This window comes from Gopherus flavomarginatus, chromosome 6 (genome assembly GCF_025201925.1).
Source record: "Gopherus flavomarginatus isolate rGopFla2 chromosome 6, rGopFla2.mat.asm, whole genome shotgun sequence".
In the NCBI taxonomy this organism is placed as follows: domain Eukaryota; kingdom Metazoa; phylum Chordata; order Testudines; family Testudinidae; genus Gopherus; species Gopherus flavomarginatus.
In genome coordinates this window covers 66,093,805-66,110,903 of record NC_066622.1, presented here as the reverse complement: position 1 = coordinate 66,110,903, position 17,099 = coordinate 66,093,805, and the positions used below count along the sequence as shown (strand labels likewise).

Sequence of the window (17,099 nt, the reverse complement as noted above, 5' to 3'; positions counted from 1 at the left end):
GCACTGATTAATCATGTAGTATCTAGTCATAAGATATACCTAGGTCTGTCTTGTGGAACAACCTTAGATTCCAGTTAGTTTTCCTTTTTTTTGTGTGTGTTAAAAATCTGTTCATCCACTTTTTATTGTTTATCTGGTATTTTTTTCCTGTTTATATGGCGTGGGGATTATGTGGTGTCCAAAACTTCCAGAGTCCTTCCTGTTTGGTTAATGGTGTTTGAATTTAAGCTGTACTTTGATTAGTAGGTTAACATTCAAATCTGCAGAGAGCTTGAGATATCCTCTTCCCTGTGTAATTCTTGGGGAGAGAGGTAGAGGGTGGTTGTTTTTGTATTTTTTGTGTTACTTTGGTTGTACCCTGTGTTGATACTGTGATCTGACAGACAACTGTTTCTTTGCTAACCTTTTCATGAGCTGGTAATTTAAGTCTGTTGTGCCAGTGCTCTGGATGATGCTGTATAGGTGGGAATCAAATATAAACTGTCCTCAGAGATCTGTATGTCTCGTCTCTTCTGTCTCTCCTCCCCGCTCCCCTTTTTTTCTTCTTATTGGAAATGTATCAACACACTGAATCAGATTGATTCTCCCCCCTCACCACCACCCCCGTGGAGAAGCTTCCCTGTAGCATGTGGGTGCAGGTTAGACTGAGTTCTGTCTGCCATACGCTTCCATAGATTTGTAGAAGAGGGTGAAGCCTAAAGTTTGAGGGTTGGTTCCTTGGCTGGTGTAAATGGTCACGGCTCCTTTGGCTCCAGTGGAGCTATGACAGAATACACACAGATCTGTCCCTGGGGAAAGGAGAAGAGGTGCTGGTTGCAGGTGTTCTTGGTTCTGGTCGCCTTAGGATTTACTGCCATGTTCTACGATGATGCTTAGGTCATTGCTGCTGGCTTTCCAACCCAGCCCATTGCTTTCCTCTGACTTGACCTAAAATGAGACTGGATTTGGCTGGCTGACTTAACCAAAGGACCAGGGCTGGTGCAAGGATGTTTCACGCCCTAGGCGAAACTTCCACCTTGCGCCCCGCATCCCCGCCCTGAGGCGCCCCCCCCACGGCAGCTCCCCCCCCTACACCCTGAGGCACCCCCCCCAGCTCACCCCTGCTCCACCACGAGCATGAGCACCCTGAGCACACCGTCACTGCTTCACTTCTCCCACCTCCCAGGCTTGCGGCACCTAAACTGATTGGTGTTGCAAGCCTGGGAAGCGGGAGAAGTGAAGCAGCCACGGCGTGCTCGGGGAGGAGGCGGGGCAGGGGTGAGCTGGGGCGGGGGGTTCCCCTGCATGCCGTCTCCCCCCCTTGCTGCAGGCGGCCCTCCCTGCGCTTCCCTTCCCCAGCTCCCTCTGCCTAAATGCCAGCGGCAACCGGGGCGGCCAAAGATCCGGCTGCCACGGTCGCTGCTGAAGAAAATGGCGCCCCCCAAATCCCAGCGCCCTAGGCAACTGCCTAGGTCCCCTAAATGGTTGCACCGGCCCTGCAAAGGACAGTCCCTGTTCCGAAGCCCATAATGTGGTGTGTGGGTATTCAAAAATGGTCCTTTGAATGTTCTTCCCTGGGGGTTATATCTTCATCGAGATCCTTAATTGCAGCCCTTTGGGTGGCCCTGCAAGTTTCAGAAAAGCTTGTGGAGATGCTATCATGCCCTGGGAGAAAAAGTCCTGGAACAGAGGCTGGATGAGGGCCAGGCCCTGCTGCCTCTGTGAAGATGGATGCATGGTGGGCCACGTGTGAGCAGGTCTACAACTACTGAAGAGCCCCAAACTCTCAAATACAGGCTCAGAATGAGGCAGGAAATAGCTTTCTGGTTTGCAGTTGTTCATATCTTGCCTACCTGGTCCCAAACCATGCTGAGTGTCTGAAAAGGCATCTAGTGCTGTGTGTGTGTTGGGGGGAGCATCTTATTTCTCTGAATGACTGTGTCCGTATGACTTCCTCCGTACATGTGTGAGAGCACTGGCAGAGCAATGGATTAAGGTTGGCTTCATGCCCAGGCCAGATGGGGACCCATAAGGTAACAAAGCATCGTTCTAGTGATCCATGGAAGGGCCCACAAGCTAGAATGTGGAGACAGCAGGGGAGGTGGGAGGTGGTGTGGTGCAGGGCTCCTAGTCTGCACAACTGAACTCTACCACCGTTTCCTCTCCTTTGAATTGGGTGCACTGTGGTACTGTGCATTACGGGACATGCTCAGAGGTGGCCCGTAACATGGAGGGAAGCAGCACCCATTAGTGAAAGAGCAGAAGCCAGGAGAGACGAGACTGGATGGTTTCAGAGGAGACAGACAGGTGAGAACCATGTATGAGGTAGCTCGGCTTACCCAGTGAGGAGGGTTGGTGGAAGCAGTGCAACACCATAAAAGCCATGCTGGTCTGAAATCAGAGAAGTGGAGAAGGGAATGGCCTGGGGTGGGTAGCGTCTGCCATGTGTTGAGAGGGGGGACTTGGCTGTTGGAGAGACGGTGTTACGAGAGGTGAGGGTGGTCCCCCTTGCTCAGACAGGAGGCAGTGTGCCGGGAGGAGGGATGGGAGAGATGTCTTCGAGGACCTTTGTGCCCCTTATTCCACTTCTGTGTGTGAGAGGTTCTCTGAATACCAGCCGGGGAGGGTGTGTCACCCTGCAGAAAGAGTGAGTATTGAATGGGTTAGCTGACCCCTGGAGGCTAGCTCCAGGGACAGTACAGGAAGGGTTCGTCCCCAGGCTCTCCCATAGCCTGAGTTCAAGCTGCTCGCCCAAGGTAAAAGCAGAGTTGCCATGGCTTCAGTGCTATTTTAACACTGGTTAACTGACCCAAGTTAAGAACACACCTTGTTTGTAGTGCAGACAGACCCTGAGTGTGGGAGCTCGTCCCCCATCTCTCCCTGGGGATGTGTATCGGCTCCCCTGCCCCTCCCTCTTTCTGTGTGCCTAGGGAACCCTTCCCTGTTCTCTGCACCCAGAGGTGCCCCAAGCCCTCCCACTGCATTCCTTTTCCTGCCCTCTGAGTGCATGGCTCTCCTCCCTCTCATCTGCATGCATGGGGGGGGGGTGTCTCTGCCTGCCCCTTCTCTGTGGGAAGCAGTGCTTCTCCCTCATCCCCAGTCTGGGTGCATTTGCAGGCACCTCTTCGCATGTGAACATTCCCCTCCTCCAGCTCTGTGCATGTGGGTGCCTCCTTCCTTGCCCCCATCTCTGCACATGTTGGGTGTCTTCTCCCTGGTCCCTCCCCTCCCGTGTGTGGCGGGGTGTTCTTTGTTAACACTGCCTATACTTTGCACCCTTTCTGTGAGTCTGCATTTCTTCTGCTTCTCCTTCCTGCCCCAGGGGAGTGTTGGTGGCACTAACGTGTGAATAGATTCTGTGCTTTTCTTCTTATCGCCTCTCTTCCTTCTTTTTCCCCTCTCTCAATGGTGTGTCCAGAAAAGGAAGTCGAGCTCCAGTGTGCATTTGATGGTGAGCACCTCCCGTAAGCTGCCTGTGATCTGTGCGTCCACCATTCTCATGCCATGCACGCTCAGCTTGTGCTCATCACCCTACATAGCATGTCTGTGCGGGGGTTATGGGGGGGGAAGTCATCTTGCACTTTAAAGGTCCACGTCCTCACAGAAGGGGCCACGTGATTGATCAGGAGCTTGCCAGTCACCAGCTTCTATTCTGTACAGAAAACTGGCTACTTAAAATGCAGTTTAATATATCCGGCCATTGGCGGCTGATCCAAGGAGAAACAAATGAAGTCGTCAGCTCCCTGGTGGGTCTCGGCAAAGCATGTTGTCTGAACGTGGGCTTGTCGTTCTGCTATAGAAGTGCCAAAAGAGGAGCAAGTGGTGGTAGCCCTGCAGTGTGAAACGAAAGGAGTCACCTCTAATATGGCAGAGGCCTCTCATGGAGCTCCACGGCACACACGATAAAGGGTGCGGGCACAGCACCACCTGGTGGCTCAAAGCTGCCCTTAATTTATTTTCGTTTAAATTCTATACTGAAAAGGTTTGTCAGCCCTGTAATCCAGAACTCCCTGTTATCCAGATCTGTTACGTCTCCCAGCATGAATCAAGTACCCAGTGACACTCTCCCCACTGTATCCATTCCCCCTTCATGCATCCGAATGTGTTTGCTGTCCTTAGAACATGTTGGATAAATGGTGGTGCGCTGATATCTCAAGCGAGCAAAAAGAAAACCAGCCAGTGCTGTATTTTAGGGAATGATCTGCAGCCCAGTAGCTACTGCCCATGACTGTGTCTCAGAGATGTGGGTGGTAACTAACATGCAGGAATCTACTGTATCATTGTCTGCTGTGTTGCAGCTTTGCCTCCTTTCAGACGGAACAGGAGCTCCCTAAAGCAGGAAGGAGAGCAATGTTGAGTGATGCCAGAGCAGAGGAGTTGGCTTCTCTATTACTCCCTAGGAATTCTGCCCTCCCTCTGTGTCACTGGGATTTATTACCTGTAAAGTTTTAAAGTACCACTTGGAATACCCCAGGGCAAAATTTGACTCCGGCGGCTGCAGCCCTCCTTTTCTCAATCCCCAAAGTATTAAACATATGGGTAGGAGTTCTTGGCATCCATCTGTCCGCTTCTCTGCTGCTCAACGTCAGTGCCTACCCTTACCCTCTGCTCGTTGCATCAAGGCAGCTGGGAAATGAGAACCAAACAATGTCTCAGGGATCACTGGGGCAGTGAAGCTTGGAAAAACAACCAGTGAATACTGGGCGGGCCTAGGTGACCAGTGTTTGCTTTCTTTCTTCTAGCTGGCTGGCACATGTGTCTCCTTAGTGCTATGGTCACTGGTCTGTTTTCTCTCTTGCACCCTCTGTGTTTGTCTGTCTGTCTGTTTGTCTGTCTCTAGTTGTCTAGCTCAGAGAGCTCTTTCAGTGGTTCTGCCAGAACTGATCATATCAGGTAGCTCTTCTCAATGGCCTGATGCTTAACTAGGTGGACTGCCTTCTTTTAAAAGTCAAGATCTTCCTCTGTACTGCTTGAATCTGTAAAGATACTTGGTGCCCAGTGGTTTCAATGAGGGGGTAGGGGTGTGCATCCACGTGGCTCACTTGTATGCTTACGGAGTCCACATGTGGGGTGCCTGCCTGTGAAAGTGAAGAGCAATTGGCTAAATGGCCACAGAGGCCCAATGAGCAGAAATCACTAGATCAGGCAACTCCCTACAAGGTACAGAGATGTGAAGCACACCAGTCACGTTTTCTGTGTCCTTGATTTCGTAATGGCTCCATTCGGGAATTAAGTACGATGCTGTGGATCTGGTCAGCTGGTGAACGTCAGGGACCTTGATACGCCATGCAGAACTACCTCTTCCTTCAGTTCTGTTGGGACATCAGTGGGGTCGGGGTGGGCAGCTGGGTGGGGAATGGGTCTGCTGCATGTGTTTTGAAAGCTCTTGTGGGGCTGAGTTGAGTGAGGCAGCTGGCCCTGAGACCAGGGTGATTATCAGCTGTTCTGCAGTGAGGTTCGGGGTTGTAATGACTCCCTCGGAGGTTCTTTTCATTGAGCCCCATGGGTGAAGCCATTCCAGAGCTCAGTCAGGTATTCAGCCACATGGCCGCTCCTTCCCATGTCTGGCACCACCAGGCTAGAAACACCCCTGCCCAACCCGTGTACATGGAAGGCCGGAGAGCAGGGTAATGTGTGGCCAGACCGAGATGCAGGGAGTGTCTGGTGTGTGCATGAAAATGCTGCTCTTTTCCTAGCTTTGGGGGCTGGGCAGGCCCACCATACTCTGTCCCCGTGGGACCTGAATGGAGCTCCAGCGCGGCGTGTGGCTGTGAAAGGAAAGCCAGAGAAGAGGAGAGTGATGGGGTGCTGCACAGGAACCCCTGCCCCCATGTTCTCTGCTTGCAGTGGGTGTGATTAAACTCTCACCAGGCCTTTTGTGATTCAGTATCTGAATTCTTCATTGTCCAGCCTTGGTTTTGGTTCCTGGGTGGTGAGGGGGTGGATGTACTGGGGTCCGAGTCACCCTCTCTCTGTGCTGCTTTTGAAAGTGGGGTAAGGGAGGAGATGCAAAGAGGCCAGCCAGCTTGAAGTCTGAGTCCCTATGAGTCTGATTTGATGCCAAGGGATTGCAGTGAGCCTTGGTGCTACTGATTTTACCTTGTTGCTGGCATCAGGTAGAAGGGAAGATTTAGGGGGAAAGGGGTGAAACTGTCTCAGTCACAACAGCCCCGTCTCCTGTGTAGGGGACAGGACTGTTTCCCCAGCAGTGCAGCACGGGCCCTTGGGAGACTCATGCAGGGTCATGGTTGGATTCCCAGGCGAGGCAGTGCACCATGGGAAGCAGCCTCAATGCATGCTGGCCTGGCTTCCAATGAGACATGGGCTCTGCGTGTTCCTGATTCAGCAGGGCCACTCTCACCAAACAGAAGGTCTTTGTCCTGCAAGCAGGAGGGGAGTTGGCAGCTCTGCCTCGCCATTGGGCTGTGTGAATGAGGAGGACAGAGGTGTTACTCACCTGCCCTGTCTACGAGAGACTCGCTGGGGAAAGACACAAACCAGCTAGGCAACCTGCAGGACTCACTCACCCCTGGAAGCTTCCTTCATGCTCTCGCCCTAAAGTCACTCCGCACATCCCCATCGCCCCGTGTCCCACCTGACCATCTTCTCTGGGGCCCTGGCAGCATCGTCCCATGCCTGACTTCCCAAAGGCACAAGCCCAGACCAGCCATATCTGAGATTGCCCCACTTGTTTCCTGTACCTATCACACTTGTAGTCTGTCTGTACGCAGCCCTGGGTCCTCATCTCCTGGAGCCATTGCCAGCTCCCAGCCCTCCTACCTCAGAGGTTATTGTTTGCACCTCTCTCTACCTTCCTTTCCCCTTTGGGCTGCTGCCTCTTTTGCTCTCCTTTCCCATCGCTCTAACCATCCATGCATATTTGGGTATTGGTACATCTGCTTGCACCTGGTCACCTCTGGGGGAAGGATGGTCTCTAGTGACCCAGGATGGGTTCCCTTGTCCTCATCTCTTGCTGCAAGATGAGTCTGTGGGGAGGGGGGCTGAGGAGATGGTGGGGAGTTACTAGGACAATACTGTAAAGATTTGCTGACTCTGCTACCCAGCAGAGGAACTAAAACAATCTGTTTTTCTGTCTCAGCCACAGAGCAACAACAAAACCAGTCTAGTAAGCCCAGCAAAAGAAACTCCCCCAATGCAGACGTCCATGGTATCTTCCCTGACTACTACTACTTCCTTGTCTTTCCTGTTTGGGTTACTTTTGACTCTTGCCTCCCTGAGTGCTGCTTGTTCTGCTCTGTCTGAGCTTGTGTTTTGGCTTAGTTCTATCTGTTCCTCTGCTGCTGTGGGGTCTAGTCACAGCCATAGGGGGCTGCGGAAGCCGAGTGGAGTGGTGGTTGGATGTGGGGACTGCAGCTGGCCTGGACTACTCCTTGCATCATCCCTGTGTAATTCTCATCTCTCACTTGGGGGAAGCTGGTTTTGAAGAAAACGATGGTGTGATGGAGCCACTCTCCAACACCCAGGAAAAGGAAGCATGGACTTCAGGCCACCGTGAACGGGTGGGGTGGGCAGATATGTCTCGACGGAACCCCTTTGTGGCTCACTCGCCCTATTGGCTGCGAGGTTAATCACCTTCTGTACTGTCATCACCGATTCATGTTCTACAGCATGCAGTGGGGTTGTAGGGCACGCTGTGCCTGGTATGTTTAGCAGCCCAGCCCAAGTGTGTTCAACCTGGATACCTTTGGAAGATCAGGCAGCAGTCAAGTAGGTAGTGGAGATGGATGGGTGTGTGTGCATTGTTGTACCATCGCAGCCCCTGGTGCCCTTGCCGATCCACCCGGAGGAGTGATGTCAGTGGGTGAAATGGGGCAGTATCCCACGTGTTGTCTCCAGAGCAAAGGGATGAGTGCAGAAACCACCTTGTGCTCCTGGAGGCCTGGCAGCTGCTTTCTGTAACATTCCAGAGAGTTTTTTTCCTGGGACATTTCATAATGTTAAGCTTCCCCCACATTGGCTTTACCTGCTACTCTTTTGGTGGTGAAGGCACCTTTCTGATGCCTTTTTGTGTTACAAATGTCTCATTTGGGAGATGTTTGTTTTAGCAAATTATGCATTTTCCTTTGCAGCCCAGTTCCCTGAGCAGTTCCTCTCTGGGACACACTGGCTTATTTTATCCCCTTTTTTCTTATGGAAATTATCAATGTCCCTTTTCAGAATAAAAACATCTGGCAAACTCAATGGAAAGCTGGGAGACAAAGGCCCTTGCCCCACCCACCACCATCCCCCTCACCCTCCTCCCCCAAAAATCTGTTCTCTGAGAGCTGAGGGCTCATTGCTTAGTCAATTGCCTTCTAGAGGGTGGAGATTTATACTCACAGCTGATAGCTGGTCACAGGTTTAAGGTGTTTGTGCCAACACCATTCTCAAAAGGCAAATTGGGTCCTGGTGGGTGTTTAGGGGCTTTGTCTCCTTGTGAACGTAGCTGTTAGTTGAGCATCTCTTTCTTTTCAAGAAGCCCTCGGAGCAGGGAGTATGTGTTTGGACACACGTTGGCAGCTTGGAGTTTGTTTCTGTGGTTTGTTTCCATGTTGGTCACTTTTTCTGTGCTTGTTGGAGAGTGAAAACAAGGGGAAAAGGTTTGAGAATCTGAGTTTAATATCTCCCCCCACCCCTTTTCCTAGGAGCCTCAAACGACTGTTGTCCACAATGCCACAGATGGCATAAAGGTAAGGGGCACGTCACTATTATTTTTCCTTAGAGAAACATCCGTGACCCTAATTTCTGCCCCTTTGCTGCTGCATCACAGGATGACTGTGAACAGTTGCTCTGGCACTAGGAGGGTTGTGTTAGGTGACTGGGGGGGTCTAGAATAGTTGGGCAGGGAGGGATAATAGATCCCAAGTCAGATTTCACTGTCCCTTTCCTGACCCAGTGGGCAAGATCCTCACCAGGTGCATACTCATGGTAGGCAAGGTGGGAGAGTCCTGTGTGCCTCTGGTGGGCTCTGGAGTTGGAGACCAGTTCCTTTCAGTGCGCCCTTAGGTAAAGTTGTAGGTGACCCATATTCCCTCTTCTCTCACCTTATAGGAGAACTCTCCCCGGGGTGAGTGGGGAGTTGTCCCCTATGATATATACCCCCAGGACTTGGTGCTCCCTTCTTGAATAGCCCCAGCTTTGAGGGCTTGTGCCACTTCTTATGAGAGGATACTCCAAAGTCTTGCTGCTATGTATTGACTAATACTTGGCCGTTTCATCCCAGTCCTCTTAGTAGTACTCCTTCTGTCATCCCGTTTCTGTCCCTTCCTTTGTTTTATGCTTCCCCCATCCTCTTCCACAGACAAACGGAAGTGTCTTCAATCTGCTGACTTTGCCATCTAGTAACGTTCTCTTGTGCCATGCAGGGTTCCACAGAGAGCTGTAACACCACCACTGAAGATGAGGATCTGAAAGGTAGGTGGTACTGTGGGGCTGTGGGAAGGAGACTCTGGAGGTCCAAACTGCCACTGGTGTTGCAGAGTTCAGTCATCGTGCTCTAACATCCCCAGAGCTGTACATCTGATTCGATTCTTGAGTTTGCCATGGCTTTGTCTGCCATGCCTATTGCAGTGGGGTCATGGATATGCACCCTTTGATGGACACCCAGCCAGCCAAGCCAGTTAACTGTAAAATCCCTCTTGGTAGCTGTTCTCTGCTTGCCTTACCTGTGGAGGGTTAATAAGCCCATTGGTAAAAGAAAAGGAGTGGGCACCTGACCAAAAGAGTCAATAAGTGCCCACTCCTTTTCTTTTACCAGTGGGCTTGTTAACCCTTTGCAGGTAAAGCAAGCAGGGAACAGCTACCAAGAGGGATTTTATAGCTAACAGGCTTGGCTGCCTGGGTGTCCATCAAAGGGAGCTTCACCCGCAAAAGAGAGAGAGAGAGAGAGAGAGAGAGAGAGAGAGACACACACACACACACACACACACACACACACACTCTCTTCTGTCTGCTTTGAGGAAGCGGACAGCCTGGCTTTTAGGGTGTGTGAGCCCTCCATGCCCCGAGTTGTGTGTCTTGTTAGTCTCATGGTGGGAATTCTGTCCTCCTGGGCATTGGAATCTCTCCATTCCCAATCATTTACAGGACTGGAATCTCTATTTCTTCCCCTCTCCAGATCTGGAATCTAGCTGTTCCTTTCTATGTTTTGACACAGTTTGCAGGGGATTGAGATCTCCTTGTTTCACCCCTCTCCAAGGAGCTCTCTGTTTCCACACCCATGTCTTTTGGATGGATGTACTGTCTCTGGTCCAGGGCAAAGGGACTCTGCTCTCTCTGTTCTGTTTTCCCTTTGCAGATTCCCTGGCTGCCACAGCATTGGGGCATTTTAGAGTAGAGAGATGGAATTGTATTAAAGAGGGGGATGAAATTGTATACTTCTCCATGACCAAGTTGTACAATCCTTTCTCCTTCTTGTGATGGGCTTACATGAGTCAGACCTGCCTGGCCTGGAGCGCAGTATTTCAGCAGCTGCTTAGTACACTGGGAGGTGTAAGCAGGTCAGGTAAATTCCAGCCCCACTGAGGAGGAATGTGGTGGAGGAGACAGTGCTTTCCCTGGGAGCAAATTCTGAAGTCTCTCTTTTGAGTGAAGAAGAGGCATTAGGAAGCAGTGGGGCACAGGTATTTTCCTGCCCCTTACAACCAAAGTCTGTTATGTCAAACACCCAGGACAGCACTAGTTCTAGCCCTGCCAGGCTCAGGAGGCTGTTCTCACTGATACCACATCAGTTAGCTGGGATGATTCCTGACTTGCTGCATAGCTGCTGGCAGCTGTTCTGAGGAGTCATGGGGCCAGAGAGACACACTGCTGGCTGGACAAACTCTCTAATACAGGTCCAATTTCAAGGGGAGACCTGACCTCATCACATACTAATGCTGTAGCCCTGACTTCTTTCCAAAGTGAGGATAGAATGAAGCCAACTTGAGGTTTGGGGACTGGATGACTCAGGAGATTAGTAATGGCTAGTGGAATGTGTAGCCTCTGATCTCTGGAGACATGGGTCAGAAACCAATTTGTATTCTTTAATCTCGAATAGATGACTGTCCACATTTGTGAAGTCGCTCTTTATTGAAGCCCAATACCATTGGCAGTTTGTGCTTGGCAGAGGCCCAGAACTGGAGCAGCGGGTGCTGCAGGTCCGGAGTGAAGGGCATTAGCAGAGCTGTGAAGAAAGAGGAGAGGGTCAGAACTGGCATAGCAAGGGGCCATGGGTCGGGATAAGATGCATTGAGGGGCTATGTAGGGAACCTTAGGCTGGAATGGCAGGGATGCTGCGGCTCAGAACTGGCGTTTACTGACTGAGCTGTGGGGGTATCTTCTTAGGACTTGGAAGAGCAGAAGATGCTGCGGTGAAGGGGTGGTGGCAGGGAATAAGCTTGCACAGTTACTGTCTGCACTGTGCCTAGCTCTGGCTAGTACAGTTATCCCTTTACTTCTAGGAGTGCCAGCACTCACCAAATGCTTCGTTATTTAACTCCTCCCCCGAAGCAGTTAGCTCACCAGAAGTTGAAATCCAATGAGAGGCTCAGAAGCAGGACCCCCTTTTCTCTGTCATACACAGACACACTGCGGGTATCTTTCCCTGTTTACAATGTATTTGTATTTGTCACTCGAGCCAAGAAATTCATCCTCCTTCCATTGCTATGCGAAGCCTGGAGTCCTCAGCTCCCTACACAGCCAGGCCCCTGGAGAACGAGGAGCTATTTTGCTGCTGCTGAGTTTGAATGAGATAGACTAGGCAGGTGTATGAGGACAGGCTGATGCCAGCAGAGCAGTAGACAGCTTCTAAGCACATGTTCAGTGATGCCTCAGTGAGCAATTGGTTGGAGTGTAGCAGGGCTGAAAGGAGCATGCAGTTCTACTGAGGGACCATGCCGTAGCGCAGGCTGCTTGCCTCTGTGCTGGAGGGTGCTCTTTGCAGGTTTCTGTGCCCAGCAATGTGGTTTCTTTAATGTTCTCCTTCCTTTCTCTTTTTTTATTTACTGAACTGCGTGTTTTGTTTGTTTTTGTGTTTTTAATTCCCTGCCATGCTAGCTCCCCCTCTCTCCACCGGGGATGGCAGCTCAGTGCTTGAAGGACGGAGGCACAGTGAGAGCAAAACACAGACTGAGTCCATGCAGTCCCAGCTTTCTCTCTGTTTCTCAGCCAGTAAGTCCAGGGGTGCAGCGTCCTTCCCACCCTTCCTCCACCCTCCACATGACCTTCCTTTCCCTAGTTCCCTTCCAGAGGGTTGATATTCATTTCCAATACTTTAGCACATACATAAATCCATCTCCCCTCCTCCACATGCTGAAATTCTCCAGAGCCCGTTGTAAAATGGACCCTCATCCTGGCTAATTCCATTCCCTTGCTTCCCTGTGGATAAGGCATGGCATTCCCTGCAGTGACACTCACTGAATGACATTGCACAAGTCACGTTGCCTCACGTGCCTCAGTTTGCCCAGCTGTAAAATGGGAATGAGACTGGCCCGACACTCGGGGTGGTGTGAGGCTGAATTGTTTCCTGTTTGTGATGAGCTTTGAGCTCCTCAGATGGAAGGTGCCATGGAAGTGCCGAGTACCAGTAATAGGGTGAGTCGCCTCGCAGGATTCTCCGAGAGTAGGGCTGTGACAGCTGGAAGACCCCTTCCCTGTGCCTTCTGCCATGTCTGGAGCTCTTTGTGTAGCCTTGACTCTGGAAGAGGTTTCCCTCTGCATATGCGTCTCCATTGTGTGTCTCGCTCAGTGCCTCAGGAGCTGAAAAATCCTATCAGTTATCACGTGTTCTCCTGGGTCTTCCCTGAATCTGTCGGCTCTGTAGCATCCTGGCAGCAGAGACACTGTAAGAGCAGGTGGTTCGGCTATCCATGCCCCTCCCTGTAGGCATGTCCCGGAACAATCTGTTTGGGTCTATTCTCCTAGTGGTCTCATGGCCTACCCAGAGGGGAGCATAGTGGAAAAGACCACAAGTGTAGTGATGCCTGGGTGTATTGGGAGCCCTCCTATGAAGCTGTCTGTAATGGGTGGGAGGGAACAGCTGCCCTCTCCTCTTGTCCCTCCTTTGCTGCCCCCACTCAGATCTCTCTGTTAGCTCGTTTGGTGAAATGGTTGCGCCTCCCATTTGGAAGCATCTTCAAGAATGTGTGGCTTTGATAGGTGCAGTGATGGGAGGAGAGGGTCCTCCGTGGCCAGCTGGGAAGGGAAATGATCTGTTAACTCCAAACTGCTGTGCCCTCTCCAGCATGGCTTCCTCCCGTGTCCAGCCACCCTGGCTGTGGTGCAGTGCAAAGTTCCCAGCCCCCTCTCTGCCGAGCAAGGAAGCATTCTCCCCTCTCACTCCTCCTGCCTTAGATTTGTGGTGATTTGGATCTCCTGCTCATTTCCCCCCATTTTCCCCTGTGCCGCTCAGTCACTGACCTGAGAGGGTGGGCTGCTTCAGGGCATGCCAAGCCCTTTGGCATCAGTGAGATTTCTGCTGTGCTCCAAAGGGTTTTCCCTGCCAATGTCCTTCTGAGCATTGTGCAGCCCACATGACGTGACAGGAGCCAGCCTGGAAGATGGGGGCGTCTGTGTGGAGATAGGGGCTGGGGCTGTGTGGTGTGCTGCTTTGTTGGTTTTATTTTGCATTCTGTTGTTGTTTGGGTTTTTATTATTATTTTAATGCTTACATTTGTTTTGCAGCCACGCAGTCTTGTGAGGAGAAGCTGCTTGCCTGGGACAGCCCAGGGCAGACACTGGAGTTAGAGCGTGCTCAGTCGGAGCCTTTGCTAACTCCCGTAGTTCCGTTTGTACTTAACAGTGCAGCGTGTAAGTTAGTGGTTGTCTAGCAGTAGTGAAGTAGTGAACTAATTCTAGACATCTAGTTACCCTCCTCTTCTTCACCTTATGTGCCCTGTACTCCGGGTCCTTGCTCGAGGGGGCCAGTTGCCCTTCCATGCTACAGCTACAGGAGTGACCTTTGTAGCCAGCTAGAGGCACAGTCACATTGAGTAACATGGCTCAGTTCACGTCCACATACAATAGTTTCTCCCATTGCAGCTGCCAGCTGCACTTGTATGAGTGCATTCTGGGAGACTCCATGCAGATGTCCCATACTTCCTCAGCAAGGGATGCAATGCCTGAAGGACATGACTGGGGCACAAGCAGCACGTGGGGCCACATGCTCTGGAAGCAGGGTCAGCCCAAAACACTTACATAGGCATGATTATTGGGTTCCAGGTACACTGCAGACCAGTGTGGGGAGCCGGTTGCGGGAGGACAGCTATGTTGTGGCACACACGGTCACTATCTGCGTGTGAACCATGCTCTGTGTGTGTGTGTGTGTGTGTGTGTGTGTGTGTGTGTGTACACAAGCCATGTTTAAAGCCAACTGTGCCTTGAAGTGGCTACAAACTTGGTTAAAAGTTGTAGTGTGGGCAAGGCCTTAGTTACTGTGTTGTCTTCCTCACTTGTGGAGATTCTCCCCTAGCGTTGCTAGGTAGTTACAGCCATGTGAGCCTCCCACTGGCAGCACCCAGACAGTATCATCGAAGGTGTGTGTGACTGTACATGGCGGGAAGGGTTTCAGTAGACCGCTCTTGTTTGGTCCTCAACTACCCTTCCTAGAAGAGAAAGCAGGGGAGGCCGTGCTGACTTCCATCTTGACTGGGAGGCAGGAGTACCTTGCTGTGTGAAAGCCAGGGGGTGCCCACCCTCAGAGGTAAGGGTACACACCACCTTGTCGCCGTGGTAGCTCAGGGCGTACAGTAAACACCAGGGCACGACACAGTGTTGTGTACTGGCTTTGTGTGGAATGAATATTGCTGTGCGTGCTGAGCTGGAGACTCTCTGAGATGAGCTAGCCCAAGGCTCTTGTGGCCTTAGGCTTGTTCACTTATCCCAAAGGAGATCTTTCTCTGCTCTTCCCCCAGCCGCTGGGGTTCCTTTTCGAGGGGCTGTACTCTCTGCACTGGGTGGGAGACCCCATTTGTCCTCATAGGGAAGAGACATGAAATGACTTGCTCATGAAGCATCATTTCATAGCCAGTGTAACCCAGTGCACCCTCTTGATTTATTTTCCATGCTTATCGGTGCACAAATAACACACTACGCTACAGTACACCAGCCCCACTGCCAGGACCTGTTCAGTTACATTTCAACCAGTAGCGTGAGGTCATCACAGTATCTGTGGGGAGCTGCATAGCAGAACTTTCTTGGTGGATCTCAGAAGTGGGTGTGGTCACCTCTCAGACCAGCTGAGATTACCCTTTTGCACCCTAAATTGGCCAGTTGGTGTTAGAAGTGTGTGGGGGGATGGGTGGCTTCAGATAGCTGGTGACAATAGCAATACTTAGGTTATTTATTTTGTAGCTTTACAGATATCACCTTGTTGGCACATCCAAGAGAGTGCCAGCAGTTTATACAATACCTTCATTTACAAAGCCTGCGTGGAGGAGGCAGGTGGAGGAAGCCTTGGGTATATGCGTAGATACAGGCGTGTGTATGGGGTATACGGATGTAGCACTGGGATCAGTGTGTACTCAGGTATGCAAACTCCAAAGGAAAGATTAGTTCTAGCGAGCCCCTAGGGACTGCTACTGAGTTGTAATAAAGTCCATTGCGCAGGCTTTGCTTCAGTGCTAGGTACTTTGATATCAGTGGTAAGGATGGCAAGATGACGGGGGCTGGGCTGTGTACAGCTGACCGGAGAAAATAGGTGTGCTGGCCAGAGGACTGGGACAGCAACAGGCAGTAAATCCAGCCACGTGAATGTCAGCTGAGCAAAACTAGGTGAAGTGGCAGTGCTAGTCGAGTGTTGAGAGCCCTGAAGCCAATTACAGGGAGCTGCGTGCAAAACATGGGCTACTGCGGGGGGGATGAGGGCTAGCCCCGTAGAGCCAGCAATCTGTTCTGCTTTAGTTATCTCACTAGCTTGTGGACTCTGTCCCTGCATGTGTCACGATGGCATGTTTGCAGCACTCGCCATCTGGGGAGTGTTGGTGATGGTCATAGGTAAATTGCTGAGGGATTTTTTTGGCCGGCTTGATCTTGTTGTGGCCACTCCTATATGAGGATGTCATGGGTGGGGGGCTTCCCTTCCAACAGCTGGTACCAGGTTTTACATTTTCCTTTGCGTTGGCCTGTTCAGTGACCGGGGCCCTTCCTTGCAGTCCTTGGAAGCAGCCCGGGCTGTCAGGAGACGATGAGGCTCCTGGGACAGGCCTGCTTTTGGAGAAGAAAATTAGTATGAGACGATGTCTTTATTCCCCTTCTCCCTGCATCCTGGGGTCACCATTTCCCTTTCATACCACTGACCACGTAGATGGCTGCCATTACCACGCATCTCTGAAGTGCAGGAGCACCTCCTGTGAGATCAGTGCCAGTAGGAGGTGCTTGATTGTCTCATTTCCTTCCAGTCAAGGCAGATACATAGTTATCTTTACTTCTCGCCCACAGTGCGCAAACAAGAGATCATTAAGATAACAGAGCAGCTGATTGAAGCCATCAACAATGGAGACTTTGATGCATATACGTAAGTACGGTGTCACTGGGCATTCAGTTTCTACATGCCAGCCTGTGGGCGAGAGGCAGAATGGCCCTTGCCCTCGAGCGAGGCACACAGGCTATCCAGTGCAGTGGGGAGCCATCCAGGCAATAGGGCGGAGAGGGTTATGCTTCCCACTCTGACAACTGCAGGTTGGGGATTAGAGCCAAGGGGGCTCTTTAAATGAACACTTGGTACCAGGAGTAAGGCAGATACCAGGCAGCAGAAAGGGTTACCATCAAAGGAGCACATCTGGAAGTCCTGTGATCCAGGAGCCGAGGGAGATGGGGATGATCGGTGGGGGTTGGAAGGAGATAGGATTAAGAGAGAAACTCTGTGTGATACATGCTTGGATGCTTGACTGGACCACAGAACAGAAGGAAACACACCAGCTCTGGGTAGTAAACATGGATCTCAGTCCCAGGCGAGTGGCGTGTCTGAGTAAGCACAGGGAGCTAGCAATATGGCACAGAAAAATAGCCCCAGGACTTTGGGGCTAGTCCAAGAAAGGGCTGTCACGGAGTGTGGGGGAGACAAGGCCCTGCGCCCCCGGCTTCCTGCGATTCACCAGGACTCTCAGCCAGCCAGGAAAACAGAAGGTTTATTTAGATGACAG

The 17,099-nt window shown here is 51.4% G+C and overlaps 1 protein-coding gene across 19 annotated transcripts in view; it reads left to right on the top strand.

Annotated features, from left to right (window-relative positions):
• Positions 1-17,099, top strand: part of CAMK2G (calcium/calmodulin dependent protein kinase II gamma) — a 162,658-nt gene that overhangs the window by 136,053 nt on the left and 9,506 nt on the right. For 4 of the 19 annotated variants that reach the window (XM_050960141.1, XM_050960140.1, XM_050960139.1 and 1 more), the window contains 6 exons: positions 7,079-7,147; positions 8,625-8,669; positions 9,345-9,393; positions 12,016-12,129; positions 13,642-13,767; positions 16,396-16,471. In XM_050960141.1, the coding sequence (XP_050816098.1) occupies positions 7,079-7,147; positions 8,625-8,669; positions 9,345-9,393; positions 12,016-12,129; positions 13,642-13,767; positions 16,396-16,471 (479 nt within the window). Of the gene's footprint in view, positions 1-3,397; positions 3,431-7,078; positions 7,148-8,624; positions 8,670-9,344; positions 9,394-12,015; positions 12,130-13,641; positions 13,768-16,395; positions 16,472-17,099 lie in introns of all 19 variants that reach the window. The other 15 variants (XM_050960144.1, XM_050960152.1, XM_050960151.1 and 12 more) reach the window with 13 other exon arrangements.